Source organism: Calliopsis andreniformis, chromosome 3 (assembly GCF_051401765.1).
Source record: "Calliopsis andreniformis isolate RMS-2024a chromosome 3, iyCalAndr_principal, whole genome shotgun sequence".
Classification (NCBI taxonomy): Eukaryota; Metazoa; Arthropoda; class Insecta; order Hymenoptera; family Andrenidae; genus Calliopsis; species Calliopsis andreniformis.
Window position 1 is genome coordinate 17,389,223 of NC_135064.1, and position 17,955 is coordinate 17,407,177.

General features: G+C 29.3%; 3 protein-coding genes and 1 long non-coding RNA gene across 4 annotated transcripts; 1 reads left to right on the plus strand and 3 right to left on the minus strand.

Moving 5' to 3' along the window:
* Window positions 1-1,331: 1,331 nt before the first annotated feature.
* Window positions 1,332-4,891, minus strand: LOC143176973 (gastric triacylglycerol lipase). The gene is made up of 9 exons (XM_076374667.1): window positions 4,639-4,891; window positions 4,411-4,541; window positions 3,979-4,180; window positions 3,359-3,473; window positions 2,779-3,022; window positions 2,263-2,415; window positions 2,097-2,184; window positions 1,869-2,014; window positions 1,332-1,749 (listed from the first exon to the last, which is right to left on the minus strand). Exons 1-9 carry the CDS (start codon window positions 4,667-4,669, stop codon window positions 1,573-1,575), a joined length of 1,287 nt encoding a protein of 428 aa, XP_076230782.1. The 5' UTR covers window positions 4,670-4,891; the 3' UTR covers window positions 1,332-1,572.
* A 239-nt stretch (window positions 4,892-5,130) lies between these two features.
* On the minus strand, window positions 5,131-9,285 carry LOC143176974 (uncharacterized). Its single transcript, XR_013001520.1, has 3 exons — window positions 9,200-9,285; window positions 7,771-7,871; window positions 5,131-6,469 (listed from the first exon to the last, which is right to left on the minus strand). It is a non-coding gene; the product is annotated as an uncharacterized LOC143176974 (long non-coding RNA).
* Window positions 6,918-11,247, plus strand: LOC143176972 (sorting nexin-25). Its single transcript, XM_076374666.1, has 11 exons — window positions 6,918-7,241; window positions 7,723-8,033; window positions 8,407-8,576; window positions 8,650-9,044; window positions 9,110-9,533; window positions 9,601-9,905; window positions 9,982-10,239; window positions 10,313-10,446; window positions 10,516-10,755; window positions 10,827-11,109; window positions 11,178-11,247. The coding sequence occupies exons 1-11, from the start codon at window positions 7,020-7,022 to the stop codon at window positions 11,244-11,246; spliced, it is 2,811 nt and encodes a 936-aa protein (XP_076230781.1). The 5' UTR covers window positions 6,918-7,019; the 3' UTR covers window position 11,247.
* A 1,574-nt stretch (window positions 11,248-12,821) lies between these two features.
* L(3)80fg (dnaJ homolog subfamily C member 16 l(3)80Fg) lies at window positions 12,822-17,667 on the minus strand. The gene is made up of 12 exons (XM_076393415.1): window positions 17,217-17,667; window positions 16,827-16,893; window positions 16,558-16,751; window positions 16,198-16,478; window positions 15,935-16,125; window positions 15,520-15,854; window positions 15,116-15,419; window positions 14,891-15,039; window positions 14,596-14,820; window positions 14,318-14,531; window positions 14,143-14,250; window positions 12,822-14,061 (listed from the first exon to the last, which is right to left on the minus strand). Exons 1-12 carry the CDS (start codon window positions 17,468-17,470, stop codon window positions 13,936-13,938), a joined length of 2,448 nt encoding a protein of 815 aa, XP_076249530.1. The 5' UTR covers window positions 17,471-17,667; the 3' UTR covers window positions 12,822-13,935.
* Window positions 17,668-17,955: the final 288 nt, after the last annotated feature.

The window sequence follows — 17,955 nt, forward strand, 5'->3', positions numbered from 1 at the left end:
AGTGAAATTTTCTTTTGTATCTTTATATTACTGTGTTTATTATTTATAAATTTGCATATATTTATGTAGAAGCAAAACATATCAATGGAGACTTAATGTGAAATAAGATCTTTAAAGTGTTACAATTAAAAGAAGCTTTACAGAGATACTGTAGATTTTAAAATAACATTCTATATAATGCAAGCTCAATACGTTTGTAATATCAGGAATTACTTAACTTTAATTACTGTTGTTACAAGAAATGCAAATAATATAAAAAAAATATTTCAGTTGCAAATAAGTAATATACGACATCTTCCTTTGCTAAAGTTTAAGAATGTTAATATTAATTCTTCCATAGAAGACGATTGATTTTCCTAAACAATAAAACAATATTTGCTCCACTTTAAGTGCCTCGCCCTGTATACTAAATGTATATATATTTATGCATGTATATAGTCTTAAAGAAATATTCCAATTCATTTTATTTTTTCATTTATACAAGGATATAAGTAATAAATAGATTTGTATTATTATGACGTTCTGTATGTGTAAGCAACTTGTAATTACGTCTTAATTATTATTAAAATAACTATGTTATCATTTCTCGAAATTGAAATATGTGAAGTTCTCACATTTTTGTTCACCGTGATACAAATGTATTTTATTGGTACTGAATTTTGTTTTCTAATAATTATATTTAAAATAAATGCTTTTCGTGTGTCAGAAAATATGTTCCAAATGACAGTTCCAAAAGTAAAAGTATATTAATGAAAATGGCTTTTGCTGCAAGTAAAGACTATGAAAATAAAATTATAGAGTGCGAAACACGTTATTTAAATACATTACCATTAGCGCTCAAAATAAAAAAAAATGCTTTGTTATCATTTATATATGTATATGAAAGGAATTTTAAAGCAATTTATGCCTTGTTATTTGAGATTCAGTTTCCCATCATATTAGAATGATCCTCGATCAAAGATGATATTTCTACAGTGGTTCTTAATTTTAGATAATAATACTAAAGAAGATATTGATTAGATATTGAAAATTAGCTATATAATTAAAAGACATTTATATAGCGCTTTTTAGTTATAATAAAATATTTTTAAAAAAATACAGAAATACTTTGAATTCAATTGAATAAAAGTAATATAAAAAGTGATTGATAAGCCAATTAATATATCTTTTTCATTTCGTACAATAAAAAAGGTGTATTATGTGTATATTAACTTATAATTAGTAACGGCCAAATTATAATTAACCGATAATTAGATATTTTAAATTATATTGAAACGTTATCATCTATAATACTGTTAATAGTATTCTTATAAATTTTAATTTACGTTTTATGTCTGATTATTAATTATCTAATATATATCCTGTATAATAAAACTTAAAGATAGTATTTTAAAAACCCTATGTTACCGAACTACGGTACTTCAGTAACTCTGAGATTACAAGTTCTTAAGAACTTTAAATAAAGTATCTTTATAATCTAACTTCCTGTTTGCTTGATTTTTTAACAAAAAATTTTAATTAAGTTTTACGCTTAATTTTTACCTGTGAATTTATTTTCTTCATTTGTTCTGCCTATAGTAAAGCATTGTTCAAATTATTTTTAAATTCATAGTCTCTTAACAATTTTAATATTGGTTGAAATAAGAGGGAAGTAGAATGTTTTCCCCACAGAAAATCATAATGAGTAAAGTCTTTAAATTTCTCGTGATGCACAATATTATTAAGTTTTCCTATAAGATGTTCAACATCCTAATAAAGTCAAGAAATAAACTATATTAGTAGATACATGGATTTTATAGCAACATAGAAATTTTTAACTTAATAAAGCGATTTAAATATAATATTGCACTAATTAATTGTACTATTACCTGTGTATCTGCGAGAACATCTGCCTCGCTACTAAAGGCTGCAATTGGTGCCTTCACTCTGCTTAAATCATATTCTGGTGATGCATAAGAATTGTACGTTTCATAATTTTTTTCATTATTGTTATAATCAAACTGCCTAAACAGATCTGAAATATTTATTCGAATTTATTTAAAAAGTTATATCTATCAAAGAATATTTTTATTACTCATAAAAAAATAAATACCAACCTTTATGTATGTATCCTTGACCAAAATGAATAATTTGTTTCCAAGAACCACCAGCAGGAATATGACTCTTCATTATTTTCGTATCCACCTGGACAAATTAAGATTCATAAAGATTTTCGTGAATTCGAATTAAATATAAATTTATTAAGTGGTATCATATCTTTACCGTATCATATTCTGTTTTATTGAGACCAGCAATAAAAAATATAACGTTGGTACAAAGGCTTTTCACTGAATCGCGGCAAATTATGTTCGATACCATCTTTTCCCATATGGAACGTGATCGGAGTTCCGGATAACCGAAAGTCTCGCCGATCCACTACAAATTTAAAATATACTTTTACTTTAATTCCTTTTATTTATTTTGCATACACCGCATAATTATTTATCTTTGTTCATTTCCATTTTAGAAAGGGTAGGTAAGTAGTCGATTATTGAAAGTGTTAAGGCCACCTAATTTTCGCTCAGGTGGAACTAATGTTCTCTTCTCTTTTTAATGCTTTAAAAGGGATGTAATCGGACAAGTTGTATTTCATGTCATGACGAGGGAACACTTTAATCCAAGACGATAGGTCAAATCGCCTGAGGCTGGAAGCGCTTTGATATAAATCGATAAAATTTATAAGGGCAACGAATGGCATTTTAATCACGATGCAAGTTTATGCAATCTCGTGCAACTTACCACTCCTACGTATGTTACATCAGCTAGTTTTGTAACTAGTCCTCGCATGTGAGAGGTATAAGCTACAGGTGCAAGGGCGATCATTAAAGAGATTTTTGAGTTGTAGCTGGGCCTTTCCGACATCATTACCCAGAACTGAGTAGTTCCCTGGGAGTGACCAATATAAAAGAGTTTATCGTACTTTGTTTGAGCGAGTATGTAGTCGATACTCGCAGGAAGATCATAAACGCCGAGCTCGTGGTAACTAATAAACGTACGTACAATAAGGATTATGTGTATTGTAATAAATAAAAGAAGAGGAAAAGAGTATTAGCATACAGAGGCACACGAAGTGTGTCTAAAGGTAATGATTAAACTGTGGATGTTTATGCAAATTCCTACCGTTATTAATACAACTAAACAAGTGGAACCTAATTAAAAATTTATTTCACCCTTCAAATATTAGAAAATGTAACTTTTTACAGAGTGAAATTTCAAGAAAGCTTTTGAGGGTGATAATGTAAATTTTTCACTAAGTGAAATTTAAATATGTTTACAAAATCAGTTTCATTATTCTTTAGACACACCTGATACATCGTACCTAAAATTCCAGAATTTTCGATGGCTCGTCGATATTAAAGTATGGTTCTTCGAATAGATATTTCCTCTATTATTTCCGAGCCACACGTCGAATCCTTCATCGGCTAATATGTATCCTAAAGAATAGGAAAATAAAAAGATATAATGTATGGATGGAAGTGATGAAATAGATATGGTTAAACTATTCTCCCTTGCATTAATAATACAACGAAATTATATCTTTTAGTAGAAATATGTATTCAAATTTTGAACCAACTTTCGCAACCTTCGACCGCGGCTGTGATTGAGCATTGCAAAAGAAGACCTCGAACGAGCAATTGTCATGAATGACAATTAGCTTTATTACCAAAACAGACAGTCGTGATCTTAGGATTTTATACTAATACTGACTTTTATGTTTCTAATACTACAATTTGAAAGTTTAATTAATAATAACTTTACGATGAATAAAAGTCTGTATACGAAACTGCTTTAGCTCACATCTCAAAACTCGCGCTCTTCGAATAATGTCACTTTTGAATTAAAAGCAAAAACGAAGACATTTCTTCTCATAAATGTTTTATACAAAAAGTAACATAGTGTATATGCTATTATTAGATCTAAAATAATATATACAAATACCTAGTCCTCTTTCTGGTCCCATAAGAATCCAATCTGCGGAACTGCCCGCTAAGCCATGTAACAGAAGAACTGGCGGGTTTGACCTCAAATTCGATTTATTCTCCTTTCCATGAGGAATTCGATGAAGTTCTAACACGTAACCATCCTCCGTAACAACGTGATGAATTTCCAGTGGGTAACTATACTTTTTTATTAATTGAGGCTATTCCATAAAAATAAATGTATTAAAATAAAAACAGTAGTTAGTACCAGAACACAAGTCCAACTATGAGCGATATCCTTTACTTATCTTATTTAAAAAATTGTATATTTTTTCTTCCTTTTTTTTCTTAACTTAGTGATGATGGTGTGTGTAATAATGATCTTAATAAGTGACAATGATAATGTATAGTGATGAATTAGATTCAAAAGGGTTGCAAATAATTAACTTACTGCCGTAAGAGCAGCATCCAAAATGCGATCTGATCTGAACGCCGAGCGGATCGATAATGCGTTATTCAAAACGAAAAATTGCGCGATTATGAGACAGTAAAACAGCGACATGGTTTTGCTTGCAAACAGAACTGCTGGAAATAAAAGCGTGGATGTTTTATAGCTGACGGTAACTTAGGAATGGATGATAAGTAACAGATAAAAAAGTGGGACTAGAATAAAGCGTACCAAGACATGTAATTACTTCTGTTTCTTCCATATTGTGATGAAAGCTATCTCGTAGCAATGATAAATATTACCCCACATTATTCGCAACATCTTTGCTACTTTTTTAAAATTATTAATCTTTTCTTCTAGTTTTGAAATTTCAATTTGACAACTCTGTGTACACGTTATGTTATTACGATATAGAGAATATGAGAATACATAATTAAACTTGTTGATTTTCGCCTTATTTTGACGTGTAGAATCACCCTTTAAAAGTTTTATCACCTATCGTCAAACACATCGTATAGTGACGGTATGAAACTAACTTATACCATTCGAAACAGAATTCAATATTTGAATTTAATTCTTATTTAAAAATTAGTATCAACTCTCTCATAAATCAACGATTCCGTTTCCAAAACTTAGTAAAATAAAATATATCATTCTCGAAAAAATTGATGCTACATACATTTTATAAAGTTTTCAAAAGCTATATTAGAACCAACTTTAACGAATGTGTTAGTACGAAAGTGGAAATTGTAATACAGAAAAAGAAAGAAAGAATTCATACCTTTGAGGTGTTACAAAATCGTACCACGCTTGGAAGAATTCATGGAATGTTGACTGTTATTTTGATTAATAGTAATTAATAATAATATTTAACAATACTAATAATAAAACAATACTTAAAAATAAAATAAACATTGTAGTGTCGCGCTATCTGGTAAATTTTGTATGCTTTCCACTCAAACACGTTACAGACTAAAGAGAGTATCATGATCGGTAAACTTACAAGGTAATCGAGGTATATAAGTATATACGCTCATACCCGTGAATACTTTCAAGATCGATTTGATCGAAAATGCAGGATTACGCAAAAGAAACTACCCAAGATTTTCATTCAATATTTCGAAATATCCCTTTTCTCGTAGTTTGAATTGTATATTTTGCTGCGCGTAATGCGCATAAATATTTACACTCATAGTGTTTATTTGATATAAATTCATTATTATTTCTTATTATTAGATTTTTATCAGTACTTGAAGTTGCCGAATGATTTTTCCTTAATCTCGTGTCTGATAAGATACAAAAGATTTGTCAATGCATTGACTTTGGGAACGTATAGATATTTTACATTTCTAGCTTGTAACGAGATACGAGAGTACATCAGCGAATAAACTTTGTACACAAAACTAATACATACACTGATTACATATCTAAATGTATATGCGCGTACACACCTATTCTTGAATTGAGTACCCGCATGTACGATTTGTATTCCTACCTTATAATTATTCTTTAATTATTGAAAAACATGAAACTGATAACGCGTGTAAGCATCGAGGTTCATGCAATTCTTAATTAAAGGTTGTCGAATAGATGTGTGTGTCACGATTACTTTAACCTTTTCATGGCCAAATAATTTTTTTGAGTATCTCTTAGACCTAATCTTTTTTGTTAAAAATTCCAACATCGTTCCAGATGTGATAACAAAAAAGTAAAACCAAGGAAGGATTAACACTTTGAGTGCCACGCTAAATTCACGAAAAATTCTATCATAATCGATCGCACAGTGATTTTAACTTTTTAATTTTAATTGATTTCCATGTGCTCTCCTTCTTTTAGTAACTGTCACAGTAATTCTACGTAAGTTAACAATTATGTGTGAAAATTGTCACCTACACATAGGTGATATGACAATCAAGGCGGTAAAACTGAATCTAAATAGTCACATTGTTTCAAGGATTCCTTTTAACCTGTTAGAGATAATGTAAAAGTCATACGCAATAGGGTTGTCGTCGCGAAGCAAGGTCGATTGCATCAATCATCGAGTCATCTTGTTCCAGTTTGTCTGTCATAAATAATTAAAGAACATTTAAAAACCCTGAAACAAAAAGGAAGCGTGCAAACTTGAAACAGTCAAGCCTTATTTATATAATGCTTAATACTATTGATATTTTATAATTCGTTAGGAAAGTATTGACTTAAAATACAACGTATTCAACAAATTGCAATACAATCAGTAGGGTGATCCCTTATAAAAAATAAGATAAAATGGATAAGATATAGGAAACAAATACAAATGTTTTATGATTTACAGTTATAGTTAAATTAAGAATTAATGTTATGTCTTTTGTTTCGATTTTAAAAAAAAGGAGAGTACTGAACGCTTAAAAATGCAGTTTGAATTTTTCAATCGACTTGTTAAATCTTTGTGAGTTTTGAAACGTACTATGAGATAAGATGACATATTTTACATGATTTGTGGAACTACAACTTATCTTTCGCAATGGCGGTATCGTTGACGTTTCATGCTTTTCACAACTCGGACGAAACGATTTTACGAATATGAAATTGAAAATGTAACGTTTATTGTCACGCGATCAGATTTTAAGTAAAAAATGGTGTCGACTAGTATTCTGTATATTCCAATAATTACTGCGTTCTTCTATTGGAATAACTTGTTATGGTGCTACATTTTTGGAGTGCTAACAGTGTCTTGTTTCTGCCTCGGATGTTCAATTGTAATGTTTATAAACATCGCTTTGTCCCCGAAACATCAAACGGGGACAGGTACATTAAAAACGGTTGCAGAAATGGATGCTTTTCATAATTTGTTACTGGTGCGTGTGTCGCAAATTTGCAATTATCAAACAACAATATTTCAAGGAATGTCTATACTTCTATCAAAGCAATCCCATAAGTAATCTTTAGATTTTATCTTTATAATTTCTTTGTAAATATTTTGGGCTTGCATTTTAATCACATGCTTTTTTCATAATTTCATGCATTCTGTTTAATCAAATGCAACAGATGATTTCAGTTGATGTCCTTACTCCAATCATTTTGCGATATCTCATTTAAAATTCAAATTAAGTAACTATGGTAATTAAATTCATCATTTTATGATGCTTTTGTTTCCGTAATTGATAATCCTTGTGAAATGTACGTGAATGTTATAATATAATCTTCCTAAACTACTTCATCTGTTTCAATTTTGGTATAAGTAATCATTAGAATGCATAATAACAATAGAATAGCAATAGAATAAATTGTTCTCATTCTTTTTATATTATGAATATCATTTATATGTTATCATTTCAGAAAGGATATACAGTTAAAGATACCAATAACAAAAGGAATATACGTTACCCATTGGTTTTTTCTCGTATGGTAGATGGAGCTTTGCAAAACTTATTGGATTTGGTTTTCCAAGATTTTGTTGGCCGTTGGTTAAATGAATTGGCTTTTGACTGTGTACAAATAATTGACAATATGAAGCAAGACATATGGGGAGCGTTTCAAAGTCTTCACAACCGTTTATTAAAAGTGGATCATACGAAACTAGTTGTCTGTAGTATAGTAAATAAAATTACATTCCATTTTGAAAAAATTAGGATTGCTCAAGCTGCTTCGTAAGATCACATAAATTTCATTAAATAATTACATGCCAATCTGTACTAAAACTGTATTCAGAATTTTTTAAAATTAAATTTTAAGTAAATTTTTCATAAAGTTACAGAAAAATCATAACAAACATATAAAAGATACAACTTTTATGTTTTGACACATTCGCTACCGTCGTTTAAAGAAAAAGTCATTTATCACAGCCCACATTTCAAATTTTACCTTGATCTCTGTTATAGATATGTGATGCTGGGCCTTGGATAGCATTTACTATGTCACACATGGTAGCGAATGCATTAAACAGTTTCAACTTAAAAAGCAATTTTTTCTGGATACAGTTTTAATAAATAACAATAAGAATAAAAATTATAACATGATTAGGTCAGAAGGCGAAGATCCAATATTTATTTTATCAGCACATTTAATGTCTCCTGCTGCTGAGTTAGAGTATTTAAGGAAAGTCAGTGAACTGTATATTTTATTTTTATTACCACGTTGTTATTCTCTTGCACCAATGAAATATTTACTGAGGGAAATTCTTGCATGTAAAAGTAAGTTCAATGTATGGAAGTATTCATTACTGTGTGTATAGATTTTCTAATTTTATTCTATGTGTATTTATAGTATTGAAACCAGCAATAGATTTAATAACGGATCCAGATTATATCAATCAAAAAATTTTATCTTATATCAATCAGCAACAACTTGCAGAAGCAATGCACAGAAAAACATATGAATATGCTGAATCTTTTGAAGATTTTATTCGAATGATTAAAAGTACTAAAGACTTAGAGGTTCTTAAGCATATCAGGTATAACATTGTTACGGAAATAATGCAAGCTACGACAATACAAAATGTTAAAAGAGCACAAGGTTTAGATCCAGACAACAATACATTTGGAAAATCTGATGTTATGCAAGCTCGAAAGCTGAAGAGGTATATCAGTCAACTGACATATGCTAAAAATACATGTGAATGTCACATGCAATCATTAGGATGGAATGGATATCCTGTTCAGGTTACAAAACTATTTTTATATTATATGTATTAATAATGACTATATTTGACAATAATATTTTGTAGACCAGCGATGTACCAGATTCAACAGAAATTGCAGAACAGAGAATATTGCCACTTCAATATATTTTAGATAATATAATAGGTCGAAGATACCTTTCTCAGTTTCTTGAACAAGTTGCAAGTCAAGATTTGATTGGGTATTGGGCAGCTGTACAAGAATTACGAAGTGCAGACAAATCGAACTGGCATCAATTGGGTGCTGAAATTTTTTATACTTATATTACATCCCCTACTGCTGAAATTAAAGTTGATAGAGCTATTCGAAAAAAAATGGAGAGTTTCCTATTGGGTGATATTGGACCTAATGTGTTTTATGAAGTTCAGGATAGTGTTGTTAAAACTTTGGAAGACAAATATTATCCCTCTTTTGTTGTTAGCGAACAATATAAAAATATGCAAGAAGCATTACTTAATGAAAGAACAGATGGTTAGTATAAATATAAAAAATTTTATTTGTATAATTAAACATATAGTTATGTAAAATTAATTTTCAGATTTACTAGAAAATCGTCGTGCAACAAATGGAACATTATCAGAACACGTTACTTTACTTGTTGGAGAACATTCAAACTATGCTCGTAGTAAATTAGATCAGTTACAAGAAAAATTAAATAATAAAACGCAAGCATTACAAGCATTGAAATCATCGTTAAAACCAGAAAGCAAAGTATTAAATTTCTTAGCTAAAGAAGTTGAATGGTTACAAAGCGAAAAGAGACAATTAGAAGCACATTTAACCCACACAGAAATGTGGGCAGAACATTTAGGTCACTGGAGAGCTGAAGTACAAAGTGCAGAGGTCAATATAATTTATTTTTCATCAAATTATAAAGAAACCAATAATTAATGTTAGAATTTTTAAAATAATGAAACAGGTACCAGAGAATGGAGAGTCCCCACAGTTTGTTTTGGTTGTCCATATGGCAGAAAATGATGAAAACAATGATAGCATATGCAGTGGTTGGGTAGTATTAAGAAGATTACAAGATTTTCAAGACCTTCATAGAAAACTTCGTCAACTGTGTTCTAATGTTAAACAATTGGATTTACCATCACAACCATTGAAATTTTTTGGAAAATCTGACAAAAATACTTTGGACAAAGCTAAAGTGCAAATACAAAAATATTTGAATGTAAATGTCTCAAATATTAGCTATATGTAGTAAATGATTGGTTTAGATTATAATTTTTCATTTTTTTTTGCAGTTTATTTTAGAGGATGAAAAACTCAATCAAAGCGAGGCTCTGTATACGTTTCTTAGCCCAAGTTCAGAACATTTGAAATATGCGCCTCCTTCTCCCAAAAAATCTCGATTCTCTTTATCAACATTATTTAAAACGTATGTAGGTATTTTATTATAAACGAATCTCAGGTTTTACACAAATTTAATTTAAAACATGTATGTTAGATCCAGCAATAGCAGTGAACTTCGGGATAAAGAAGATGAAGACGATTACTCGCTGCTATTAGACGATACAGATAGTGGTCGATCAACTACAGACGGATACTTAACTGCTAACAAAGATGCAATAGCAGAACCTCTTTATACTCTTTTAGAAGAAATTTTTGATTTACGAGGAGTATTTCGATGGCTTCAACGCTCATTAATTACCTTTGTCCAAATTACTTATGGCCGAACTATTAATAGGTATAATACCATGTATATAATAACACTAAAGCGATCCCTTGAACAGTTGAAAATATAAATGTAATTTTTAGACAAATCAGAGAGACTATTGCATGGGTATTTTCGGAACCAATGCTTCACTATTATATACAATTATTTACGAAATCTTGGTGGCCAAATGGCCATTTGGTTTCTGAGACGACCTTTCGTACAGATGAAGAAAAATTAAAAACCCGAGGTGAAGCGCGAAGGCAGTTCCTAAGTAACATACCTGGAGTCCTGACGAATTTGGTAGGAGCGCAGAGTGCTCAACGTGGTGCAATCAAAATTTTTGACTCTTTACAAAATACAAATTTGAACAAACAATTGTTTTACGTAAGTTTGTTTTTACTTAGTGATCTCCTTATGAGTTGTACTTCACTACTTTAATTTTCCATTTACAGGATATCTTTGAAGTCGTTATGTACGAGGTATTTCCAGAATTAACACGAATAAAACATTCAGTACAATAACTTTCATGCATGTATATTTTTTTTTATATCATCTCAATAAACAGTTCACCATATATTTTTTTAATCAATGTGTAAAAAATTATGGTTAATTTTGTACGTTATTTAAACTAAATCAGTTTTATCTGTATGATGTACTGAAAATGCATCAAGTGAAAGTTCCTGAAAGATAGTAGTATAAACTGAAAATATTAAAATTTTTATATATGATTTTCATAAGGGATTTATACAGTTATTAACTATTATAATAGAGGTTTGGAAAAACTGACTTAATGATTTGTTCACATATCTTTATTTTATCATATTTTAAATATTTTTGTAGAATGTATACACAATGTAAACAATTCTTTATGTATCACTCTTCTTCATGCAGTTAAAGATTTAAAAGATAAGTATGCGAAACAATTGGAGTACACATACATTCAACATAAATTTATTTCCATACAATCAAATCATCACGTAAGTTACGTCATTTTTACTATTACTTAAATAGATATATTTGGATGGAAACGCTTAGCTTATATTGATAATTTTGTTGGATTTTTCAATCGTTCAGAATATTGTCTGTTATTCATACCAAATTAACAATATAGGATTTGGTATTTATTTACGATACGTACTATGAACCTAAAAGGAACTAGTACCATAATCAATTCAGGAAGTATTTATAAATTGATTGAACATATTTTCATGTAATTCTGGTCTGTAATTGATTGCAGTATTTAAAGTATTTGAAACCTAAATTTAAACCTGATGTATACGTAATTAAAATAAAGAGTATATAAACTGTATTTACTAAGTCACAATGTGCGTTATTATTTGTAAGAAATTTTAAAAGTATACAACAGTAATTTGTATTTTACAAATTAATTATCAAAACAAGTTAGTTACTATTTTTTTAAAATAAATTACTATTAAATATAAAAACTGAATGTATTATACAATAATCTTGTGTGGAAAATCAACAGTATTTAAATAACAATATATCATCAACAATTGTGTTTCAAAATTAATTAAAAAAGAACACAAACAACAACTGTAGTACACTTTACTACAAAAACATTTGTGTAATAATATACAAATGAGGTCCTTTGTATTATATAAATCTTCAACCTCTAAGGTGACTTTTGTCAGATTATAACAGTAAAGCATAACAATATAATTAAAACTTTCTACAATACTATAGACATCTTTTGTACATATACTGATTTTATCAACTATAATTTACTTTAAGCTCTATTAAACCGTTCAAATAAAAAATCAATAGAAATAAGCAATAAATTAAGTTTTTTCATTAAATAAACGACTTCATAATAATGTAATTTATCAAAATTGTTTTAGCAGATTATCATTCATTAATGTATTACTTCTCTGTAGTTTAATCAATATTTAAATATAATTTATTTTATATATAATATTTTTATATTATATATAGTAATATAATATATTTCAAAATGTAAATAGATAATACAGTAGTAATTAACAAATATTGTATATACTACTTTCTCTTAATTTATTTTAGCTTAAGTATGAAAGTGACACCATTTACGTGATGAATTGATATTTAAGTGAATAGCGCAATGATCTTTGTAATTATTCAAAATATAATCTAAAGATATATATTAATTAATTATAGCTGAAAAAGGGACTAGTTTTTGTATTATTTAATATTAAAGTATTGTTCTATCTGAGAATATTGATCATTTTTTTGCATCAACTATAATGTATTATTTTTAATCTGCATATAAGTTGTATAAAGCATGTATCATTATTATTATTTATTCATTATTAATTTTTTTACTGCCAATCTCAAAAACAAATAAAAATAGAAAATTTAAATAAGAATTGTATGTATGTATAGTATCTATTAATGAAGAGACAAAACATATTCGTAAACATTAACATAGTACACACAAAGTTTGATATTAAAATATTCAGACTATAATTGTAAAAAAAATTGCTTCTTTCTTCAGACTCTTATTAAAATACTTTTCTCGAAATGACATTTAAAAAGCAATTATGTAATATCTATCAATAATTTTTTAAGCAATACTACATAGTTTGTAATGTTATTTTAGGATTGAACTGATGTTAAATTATAATAATTTCAGTACACATAATGTTGCAGCGAACATCAAGAAACACATGCTATCAAACTTTATATGTAATATGGAAAATAAAAATGGTTGTAACATAACTGTATAAAAGTAACAGAATACCCATATAGTATGCCAAAAAAAATTGAAATAAACGGAAAGTATTGACATATTATAAATATATAAATATACAATGGCTAATATTTAAACATGTAATATAAAATACTGTTATGTCTTTAATAGCATCGACTAGAATTATTTAAGATAATATTAAAAGTGACAAAGATTATTGTTACTTGTGAAAATCGACAAAAATAATGAGATGTTCAGATCTAGAAAAATTTTATCGACTATAAATGACATTTTATGAAATCTCTCTCAATTGCCCTGAATGGAATATCTAAAATCTATGTGTACAGAAGGTCATGAATAAATTTTCAAATAATGTCTCATATACAATGAACATGACCTTGCACAAAATTGAAGACGAAATGTTTTCAGTTGCAGAATTTGCAAATGACATATGTTGACTAGTTGGATCCCCTTTCCCTATTACGAAAAGTATACACATTAACAGAATGCATACCAGTTTTCAGTTACTTGGCAGTGAACTCGGGCCAATAGTTTACATAATAACGATGTGTTAAACCTTCAAATAATCTATCCAACCACATTGGCAAACCATCCAAAAGATTGTCCTGATATAAAACATTATTTCCACTCTGTAAAAGACGTAGATAATTTTTATTGTGACAGTATTTTACTGTTAGGGCTAATTACATTAACGTGCAAATTATTTATACCTCGTCATCAGAAAGATCAGATTCGTTAGAACTGTCAAAACCGATAAATGCACCAGCTTCTGCATCATCTGCTCTGCGAGTCAACTGCTTCGTCATTCGTTCCATTCGCTGGATATAAAAATATAATATTTATTATTTTCATTTATAATAAATATTACATTCTCGTAATACATACCTTGGAACCTTTGCCTTTACTACATTCTGGATGTTTAGCATGGTACATACAAAAATATTTACGGTGTCCATTCAAAGATAATACAGTGCCAACACAATTTTTGGCATTTATATTTAATTCTTTCTGTTCTGGCAAAGTAAGAGACAACAGTTTTTTATACCAATCTAATCCTCTTTCAAGAGACATATGTCCAAACATAAGGGTCTTATTTTTCCTGTAGCAGAGTAATTTATTCTAAATAAGTTACTATTACGTTAAATAATAAAAGAGTAACTTACCTATAAGGCCACACAGCTTTATGAAAAGCTGGTAATAATTTTAATCTACTTTGAACATCAACTAGTAATATGATGGTTCTACAGCCTGGTTTTAACAATCGAACTAAACCATTATATTTTTCTGCGCGTAGTTCATGTAATCGTAATTGTGGCTGTGATGGTGTTGATTTAGCATTATCCTTACATTGAGCACGTTCAGCTTGAACACTTGCTTCCTCTAATTTTCTATAATAAAAATGATTATAAGGACACAAACAAATAAATTTATTAGTTTCTTTCCTGGAATTGTACTCACACTAGATATGACATGCCATATCCTGCAGCACCAATTAACATTAGAGTAGCAATTACTGATACTAAAGGCAAAATCTGCTCTTTAGTAAGACTATCTGATATATAATCTACAGCTAATAACGCCTTGCCAATAAGTTTATCTACGGTACCCTATATGAAAGCAAAAACATTAGGATGGAAATAATCATACTAAATCCATTTTTACTGGAAAAGTTAATGTACATACCTGTGCATGTTCATCTGCTAATTCTCCTACAACTGCGGCATATGGTAATGCCTCGGATGCTCGTAATAATCTCTGTAAAGTTTGTTCCAAATTTCGACGCGTTTCGTTCCACTGATTCTCGTCTTGAGCAGCTTCAATCCAACCAATAGGTAACCATTCGTATTTCAGGTGATTTGCATCCCTTCTCCAGATAATAACAATATGTAACAAAGGTTCTAAGGGGCTACCCTCTCCCGTCGACAATGCTGATACAAATTCTGGTTGTGTATCTTTAAATACGTATGTATATCTAACTCGTTCAGTACTGCTCAATGATTTTATATAAATTATTGCAATGATCTACTCAAATTGTAACTAATATATGTATATAACAGTATATACATACAATATTAAAATAATATTACCTGTAAGACGATTCTAAAGCTGCTTGTCTGAATTTATGTCTTGCCAAGTCATGGAGAGCGCTATTTTGTTGCGAAATTAAAACTGCACATAGCCGCTTTTGAGGCCTTAGCCATTCAGGTGGGCAAACAGAATCTAACATTGCTTGGTTTGAAAGTCTTGGTAGAACGAGGAATTTATTATTTGAAATAACATTGTGCATTGTATCACTGGATATATCTTTCATACTAACAGAAGCCATAGGTTTCTCGGAATTTTCATTAAATAGTAACAAAGTATCTAAGTCCACAGAAATTTTATACTTTGTTACAATAGATTCTGTGTCTGGTTTTCCAGTCTGTTTTGGTAAAAAATCAAATCGTTAATAAATAAATAAGATAATAACAAAAATATATGTACACATAATGAAATATTTACCTGAACAAAACCAAATGCAACTCGATCTCTATAGTAAAATGCAATAAACAGATATCGTAATCGTATAGATTCTTTTCTATCAAATATTAAAGCTCGAATTCGATTATCTATCCATCCTGAGAGGAAACTGTCTACATTATTTTTATTTATAGTAGGTATTAATTTATATGGAAATTTGCTTCGTAAGAAGTCTGAAAAGAAAGTAATTATACAAATCTGCTATCTTAATAGTACAAAAAATATCCAATATTAAAACTACATACCAACTATCTTTTGTACACTGAAAAGAGACTCCTTATAAACACTAGTACGACCATCTATTGTAATAACAAGGCATGGTAATGAATGAATTCCCAATTTTCTTGCCAAAGCAGATTCTTTTTCAGCATGTGCAGTTGCTAAACCTAGACCCAGTGGTTCTAATTCATCGATCAAACGTCTCCATGTTGGTTCTACTTGTAAACATGCAAAACACCAATCCGAATAAAATAATATTACGTAAGGTGTTCTGTAAGTTTTTGGTATTATAACATTTTCAAATGATCTGCAATTTAAAATGGTCAATTATAATACTTTATATTACATATATATTTATACAATTTGCTTTTATGAAAATTACAAACCGATATGTAATGCTCATCTTATAAAACAGTGAAATGTCTCGATTTTGGTAATGGAACTTGAAATTTCCTCCAAACAATTCTTCCAAAGGATCAAAGACATTAAAGTGACTGTTATCCCTTCGTTGTCTAGGTATACTCTCTTCAGTAATACCATGATTATCAAACTTTTTTCTTCTTTCTGGATCAGTCAATATCTACCAATAACAATATTTCAATGTTAAACGAAACAATAACATACATTTTATGTTTTTCATTTATATGAATTTTACCTCATATGCTTTTGTAATTTCTACGAACTTGTTCTCTGCACCAGGATGATCAGTTTTATCAGGGTGCCTACAGACAGAACATACAATATACATAACACATTAAATATCCCTTAAACAGCCACTTGTGTATCTTATTTAAACAAGTATATACACATCTATAAGTTGCTTTACATACATTCAAGATACATACAGAATCAAATATCTATTACTGACTGAGCTAAGGTCTATGATTGTAAATGATGATATAAGTATTATTTGTAGAGGACAATGTATTCATTGATACAAAAACATATGTAATTTTAAACGTTAATTGATTATTTACTTTCCGTTAATATTTTATAAGATACAAAAGAAGGTTTAATTCCACAAGAAACACTGTCAAATACATACCATTCTTTTACAAGATTTTTGTATGCCTTTCGAATTTCTTGCAGGGTCGCACGTTTGTGAACGCCTAATATTTTATACGGATTTCCTAAAGATTCGATCCCGTCGACCGACGTCAATAGATAAGTCGTTACAATAAAAATCGCGATAAAAAATGAGAACCTCATTAATGATTCGACATTAACCACTCTTCTGTCAATGTTACTCGATCGTTTGCTAACAGACTTAGAGGTTCTTAAAAAATTAATCGATAACATTATTTGCGACGCAGTTTTAACGTGCGTATAGTATTTATTTGATTAGGACACTTTAACATGAAGTTAGAATTTACTAAAACTAGCCCTTTTTCTCTTTACAATGTTTAGCAAACATGTTCAGCACAAATTTGGCTTATTTTTACGCCGGAAACTCTGTCATTGCAGTTGTATAGTAATGTTTCTGGATGACCATGTTGTCAAATCAGGTATATATGTATCCTATGTATGTGTATATATATGTATACAATGAGTATTAAACCTAGAATGCTCTGGTAGAAGGGTGGGATCGATTACAAGAGGGCGCTAAAATAGACTTTACCATGCATACACTTTTCCCGTGGATTTTTGAACATGTTTTCGAACATGTTCACTTATAATACACAATGTTATAATAAATTAATATAAAATTTAATTCAATGATATTCGTAGAAAAGTAGCATAACACTTATTTCTATAATGAAACGATTTAAATAAAAAAATTTATA